General features: G+C 33.5%; 1 protein-coding gene across 1 annotated transcript; it reads left to right on the top strand.

The window, feature by feature from the left end:
- Nucleotides 1–659: 659 nt before the first annotated feature.
- On the top strand, nucleotides 660–4,134 carry LOC115976604 (pentatricopeptide repeat-containing protein At5g40400-like). The gene is made up of 2 exons (XM_031098003.1): nucleotides 660–3,161; nucleotides 3,254–4,134. Exon 1 carries the CDS (start codon nucleotides 1,138–1,140, stop codon nucleotides 3,049–3,051), a length of 1,914 nt encoding a protein of 637 aa, XP_030953863.1. The 5' UTR covers nucleotides 660–1,137; the 3' UTR covers nucleotides 3,052–3,161; nucleotides 3,254–4,134.
- Nucleotides 4,135–7,139: the final 3,005 nt, after the last annotated feature.

Raw genomic sequence — 7,139 nt, forward strand, 5'->3', positions numbered from 1 at the left:
CTTAGTAATTTTAAACAAGTGAGATTTGACTCAGCAATTTTAAATAAGTGAAAGTCTTTTAGTGGAATGATGGACAAATGACGTGGTCTAACAGAGGACTATATAATTTCTCCCGAAATTAGGAGGAATGAGAGAGAATAAAATTAGATTTAATTATTTTTTTACTAAAACTCCCAACATACCCCTATATATTCAACCTTTTTATTTTAAAATAGGAGTTTAATAGTAATATTATTATAAAATGATTTCATTACATTCTCTTCATGTTACTCCCAAACAAAATTACTTACATTTCATTCATTTCCATTCCTTTATTTTAAAATATTCAATCAAGGTTACTTGATTCCATTCCATTCCATTCTTTTTCCTTACTTAAATACATTCCATTCCATTCTATTTCTTTATGAACTTCCAAATGGAGTCTTAGAGTTTAGGTGTTTAGATTTTATACTCCAAATTATGAAATTAGAGTGTAAAATATAAACAACTCCAAATTTTAATATTGTAAAATCCAAACACTCCTAAATAAACACTCCAAATTTTCAGGTCGTAATATTTTGAAAAAATTTTGAAATCTAAACAATCACATACTTTAAATTTACCCAAAAAAATAAAATAAAATAAAAAGCAATGCCTCACATCAAAACTAGTATGTGTTTTTTACCCTCCGCTCTCCTTCCCCAAATCAATCCACAACGCGCAACTCAGATAAACCCAAAGCCTCACCGATAGCTCCGCCGTGATGGCTACGCCTTTGACGCTCCGCCGCTGTAGCTCCTCTACTTTCCTCCTCCCTTTGAGTCCACACAGATCAATCATCAGGTGATGAGCTTTGCCATTTTCATCTGAGATAGAGAGCCAGAGAGTTCACTGTGTTAATATGAGTGAGAGACAGAGAGAGTGAAATTAAAAAAAAAAAGATTTAATTTGGAGTCCAGGACCTTCATTCTTTCATGGTTGAACGTTGGTGCATCTTCCATGAATTCCTCTGCCAAACGGTAAAATTACTTTGTCCAAACCTCACTTCATTCTTTTGCTTGAAAAGGGATTACAAAGAAAAATAAACCAAAAGAATAAGCTTCAGAATCACCAAAGAATGCTTTTTTCGATATTTATAGCTTACTGTGTCTGTTAGTGATGCCTCGAACTTCAATATTGTCCATTAAACAAATCCTCATTTTATCACACAAAAACTCTGCCTTTCATTCAAAACCATTCCTCAGCCTTAATAATTTCATACCCATTTCAGCTTTCTCTTCTTCATCACTACAGACCATACAGGATTCAGAATCCAAATCCATCTCAAACCCACTTTACCATTTGCTCCCCCAAACCCAAAACCCCAACAACATTGTCAATCTCATTTGTTCAAACCTTAAACAAAATACCAATTTACCTCTTTTTCAAAATGAGCTTAAAGGGCTTCTTCCTCATCTGGGTTCTCATGAAATTTCAAGAGTTCTGTTGAGGTTTCAATCTGATTCCTCATCAGCTCTCACTTTCTTTAATTGGGTCAAGAATGATTTAAGTCTCAAACCCACTATCCAGAATTATTGTATTATTGTTCATATTTTGACTTGGTCTAGAAAATTTTCTCAAGCCATGAACTTTTTGTGTGAATTGATAGAAATGGTTAAGGTCGTTTCACCAGATGATGGTGATGTTTTTGGAAGTTTGGTTTTGTGCGGTGAAGATTGTAATTGGGATCCAGTTGTCTTTGATATGCTTATTAAGGCTTATGTGAAAGCCAACATGATTGAACAAGGTTTTGGGACTTTTAGGAGGTCTGTGGAGGTTGGTTTTGTTCCTAGTGTAGTTGCTTGTAATTGTCTTTTGAATGGGTTGGTGAAGCTGAGATGTGTTGATCGGTGTTGGGAGGTATATGAAGAAATGGGGAGAATTGGGATACACCCAAATGCTTATACGTTTAATATGTTGATTAATGTTTTATGCAAGGATAAAGATGTGGATAAGGTGAATGAATTCATAGAGAAGATGGAAGAGGAAGGGTTTGATCCAGATGTGGTGACGTACAATACATTGATTAATAGTTATTGTAGGAAAGGAAGGTTGGGGGATGCATTTTATTTGTATAAGATTATGTATAGGAGGGGTGCATTGCCGGATTTGTTTTCGTATACTGCCTTGATGAATGGTCTTTGTAAAGAAGGGAAGGTTAGGGAGGCTCATCAGCTTTTTCATCGAATGGTTCACAGAGGGTTAAGTCCAGACACTATGTCTTATAATACTCTTATTTGTGGTTATTGCAAGGAGGGAAAGATGAAAGAGTCAAGGTCATTGTTGTATGAGATGATAGGAAATGGGGTTCGCCCGGATAGTTTTACTTGTCGAGTTGTTGTGGAAGGATATGGAAATGAGAGTAAGTTGCTTTCAGCTTTGAATTTGCTGTCAGAGCTTGAGAGATTTGAAATTCCTATTTCTCCTGACATTTATGAATATCTAGTAGTCAAACTGTGTGAAGAGAATCGGCCATTTGCCGCTAAAAGTCTTCTGGAAAGAATCTCTCATTATGGTTATGTGCCTGACATTGATGTCTATAATGAGCTGATTCTATCCCTTTGCAAATGTAATTATGTGGCAGGGGCATTAGCTTTGAAAGCTGAGATGGTGAATAAAAATATAAAACCCAATATTGTTACATATAGAGCTCTTATAGACTGCTTGTGTAAAATAAACAAAAGTGTGGAGGGTGAATATGTAATGAAAGAAATGGTTAAATTTGGTGTGCCACCTGATACGGCAATATGCAAGGCATTAATAAATGGATACTGCAAGGAAATGGATATCAATAGAGCAGAATCATTATTAGGCTTCTTTGCCAGGGAATTTCAAATCTTCGATACTGAAAGTTACAATGCACTTGTGAAAGTCCTCTCTGAGAATGCTGATGTGACTACTTTGATGGAACTTCAGGATAGGATGCAAAAAGTAGGATTTGCACCAAATAACCTAACATGCAAGTTTGTGATTGATGGATTATGGAAAGCTACGACACTGGACAAGAACAAGCTTAATCTGGAATGCATGTAGGAATTAGAATTACAGGGGAAAATGCCTTGTGTTCCCTATCTAGATGATCTGGGATTTTGTTCCATATAAATCATCTAACCTCCACAATGCAGACTGGTTATGAGCAAAAGGTACTTTGCTGTTTTTACTGGATTTTTTTCTCTGATTTCCTTATTCCTATTTGGTTATGCATACAGACAAATCTTATTTGTTTGCTGAACAGGAACCTTGCTATATCAGAGGTCCGCTACTTTCAAAGCCCTGTTTGTCAGCCAAATTTTACATCATTGGTGCAAGAAATATTTCTGGTTGTACAGAATTCTGATGACCATCAGCATTTCTCTCTCTGTAGTTGAAATCTAAGAATGGACTTCTGATTCCTTCCTAACATTGTATTCTACATGGTGGTATGTGATGGAAGCATGTCTTTGCATTTCTCTCTCACACACACGCACATAATTATGTTCTGTCAAAAGATTCTTCTGACAAACTCGACCTGGTTCTCATTCCAAGAGGAAGGATGTACAAGCACATTGAGTTATCGTGTTGCAAATATGAAGCTTTTAAAGTGTTGGCTAAGAACTATTTGGACATTTGCACCCACTTTTTGAAAAGAGAGCCACTTGTTGGAAGAGGTGAATATGACTCCTGCAGATGCTGCTGAAAAGTTTGATGCCAAAGACTGGATGGTGACGCTGTAAAGCCTGATTCGAGCTCTAGATGGTGTTAGGCAAAAAGAAGTGCAAGGCAAACAAGGAAGAACACTAGATGAAGAAAGTAGAGAATCATTCTCCAATTGTGATGATGATGAAGATATCAAAAGCGATGATGATAGCTCAAAGGATTGAGATGATGATGAAGAAGATATCAAAAGCGATGATGATAGCTCAAAGGATAGCGATAAGAAAAATATCTCAGTTAGAATTTACTAGTTCTGATTTCATGGTTGTCCATGGAAATGGTTTTGTTATTTGTGTGTGTGTTTCTTTTTCATTTATTTTTCTGGTCAAGTGTTTTAGTGGTATCTGGTGTCTTACCTTAATTCTAAGGAATTGCTTGTACTTGCCACTCCTATAAATCCAGAATAAATTATTTTAATTTCTATTTTGGCTTATCTGTGTCCTTATCATGATCACTATGTCCCAATTCACAAAACACATTCAGGATTCAGAATCACTAACTTACTAAACAAATTTGGAGATCAAGATGCAAATATGTTGAAGTAGCTACATGTAAGATTTGTATCTTAAAGACAAAGTCCGACCTTGGGTTGTGATCAATTACCAATTGTTCTGAAAGCTCTAAATATTAAGAAATGATGAATTTAATCATATAAATTAACACTCTCATTTCACTTGTGTGCCCAAACTGCCCTTATTAAGTAAAGCCTAACACATGCAAAAAAATTTAAATGGGAGGTATGGTAAATGGTGGAGACAAGACCTAGGTCACTTGTTTTGATACTATGATAAATTACTGGTTGTTCCAAAGTTTAAGTTGTTAAGAAATAGTGAATTTAAAACATATTAATCTAACAGGTTACACCAGCTAGCAGCCAGTATTACATGTATTGCTGAAAATTGAGAAATATAGGTGGCCAAAGGCCAATGGAGACCATAAACTTGTGCATTCATAGTGGCAGAAACACTGATAGCTGAGAAACTTGTACTAGTTCACATTATATTCAGCTTTATCTGCTTTCTTTCGAATTCAATATTTTGAGAACTAAATAATATCTGGCATCGTTTGACTTGTTGTATATGTTAGAACAGGAATTATCAGTTCTTTCACGTTGCATAATTAAAAGTCAACTTGAACCTATATCGTACAAACAAAATGAAGAAATTCATCAAATTAGCAAGTGTATAAATTTTCCTGTGTTACCTTGATTGATAAACTTCTTGAAAATCCATCCCAGCCTTTTTTCTTTTTTTCTTTTTTTCTTTTCAAGAAAAAAGTAGTACTTTTGTTTGACATTAACGAATTCGAGTAGCTTCAGTGAAGGGATTATAAAAGCAGGCCAAAATTGAAAAACAGACAAGTGGGATTGGATTGAGATATGCTACAACTACAAGTTGTTTAGAGTACTGCAATTATTGGGGAAATGTAGATGCCCTATCATTCTTTACGGAACTGTGGCAGAGTAGTGCAAATTTGCAATCACTCTTCATTCTTTTTTTAGGTGATTATACTTTCGGTTCTTGAATTTTTATATAAGTTTGGTTTTGGTTCTTAAGATATGAAAAAGTTAAGATTTAATTCCTGCAATTTCAAAAAGGGAATAGTCTATGGAGTTAATTGGATTTTTTTTTTCTCTTAAAAATGTGGATGCTTTGATTTTAGTTCTTTAAATAAGGTTAGGGTGATTGTGGTCCCTTACATACGTAATTGGTTTGATTTGGTCTCCTGAAAAATAGGGTGCCTTAGGTTGATCATGTAAAGTTGTAAACCCAAAAATAGATGCATTGATTAGCTTGTTCCGTTTTTTAAATTTCATGGACCAAATAGCAGATAATGATATTTTTTAAATTTGAGAACCAAAATCAAACTTATACCAAATTTTAGGAACAAAAAGTCTAATTCACTCTTTTTTTCAGTTAATAAATAATTAAATATGCATTAGGTAGATCTTAAATTTACACTTTATCTTGCTCTTATAAAGGAAGTTCTTGAATTTACACTTAGTCAAGAGCCTTGTGGTTTAGTTTCATAATGTTTTTAATGAAGACATTCAATAGGGATTTTAATTATCAAATTATAAAAAATAAAAAACTTGAATTTACACTCCACCTTTCCTTTACCAGTGAAGGTGTCATCCTAATTAGAGTCCATTGGAAAAAATTTATTCATTCTAAAAAACATCAGGATTTTTTTATTTATTCAAGTTTAAATCATCTAGGATAGTACTATGTAATAATGTATAATGATTGATCTTTCAATTAGTAGTTTTATGCAAATATAATCTGAATATTATACATATTAGCTCTGATATATTAAAGAAAAATGTTAAGTGGTGTTGGGACCGAATGTCAAGAATTGGGGGAAATTATTCTTTACTACCCTAAACTATACTCCCAAATACATTTTGCTCTCTAAACTTTTCGAATGCATGTTTTGCTCCCTAAACTATGATTCTTATTACACTTTATAACCCGACATCAAGTTTTCTGTTAACTTGGATGGAAAAATATGGCACCACGTAAAAAGACTTAATTGCCCTCTTCTCGATTCTTTAAAAATAAAAGATAAATTATATTTTACCACCCTAAACTATTCTCTTAATTACACTTTACACTCTAAACTTTAAATTTATGTTTAAGTTAATTGCAAACTTAACGTTAGGGTGCAAAGTGTAACAAGAATCATAACTTAAGGTGCAAAACGTGTATTTGAAAATTTTAGGATGCAAAGTGTAATATGGGGTGGTAAAGTGTAATTTCCCCCAATAATCAAGATGATGTTTTTAATTAGCACTACTAGCCTCGATTAATGCTTTAGTGTAGAAGAAATAAATGTATAAACATATGTAAATGCATATGTTAAGAGACCCAATATGAATCTTGTCTTATTATTATTATTATTATTATTATTATAGTTGATATAGAAAGACAGTCTTTGATTCTAAACTGCTTACAAAGCTATCAAGGGGACTTAAATAGAGAGAATGTTGGAATTAAAATGAATTCTATCCAATCCTTTGTAAATTCGTAAATCAAATAGAGAGAAAGTAGGATTTAAAATGCATTCTATCCAATCCTTGATAAATCCAAATCTATTTATGACTTCAAAAATGAAGAGTCACTCCTTGTCCTAAGTTTTCCATGTCCATATTTAAGGTAATAAATCAATATTTTCCTCATTTTACAAGTTATCTCCTGAGTAATAACAGTTGCAATGGGTTTGTATCTAATTACTTCCTTTTTGGGTAGGAATTCTTCAGGGTTTTCATTAAAGAGATTTAGGAATTATGTAGGTAAGTAGGTAAGTAACACTAAATTCACCTAGGGAGGATTGCTACATAGCATCTTCTTACCGTGATACATAGCATGCAAATTTAATTTTGGGACACATGACACAAAGTGCTAGGGTTGTTTGATTCATTATGTTTA

The sequence above is a fragment of the Quercus lobata genome, chromosome 2 (assembly GCF_001633185.2).
Source record: "Quercus lobata isolate SW786 chromosome 2, ValleyOak3.0 Primary Assembly, whole genome shotgun sequence".
Classification (NCBI taxonomy): domain Eukaryota; kingdom Viridiplantae; phylum Streptophyta; class Magnoliopsida; order Fagales; family Fagaceae; genus Quercus; species Quercus lobata.

Coding starts and splice junctions, on each gene's coding strand:
- LOC115976604 (XM_031098003.1), top strand. CDS start 1,138: ATGCCTCGAACTTCAATATTGTCCATTAAACAAATCCTCATTTTATCA.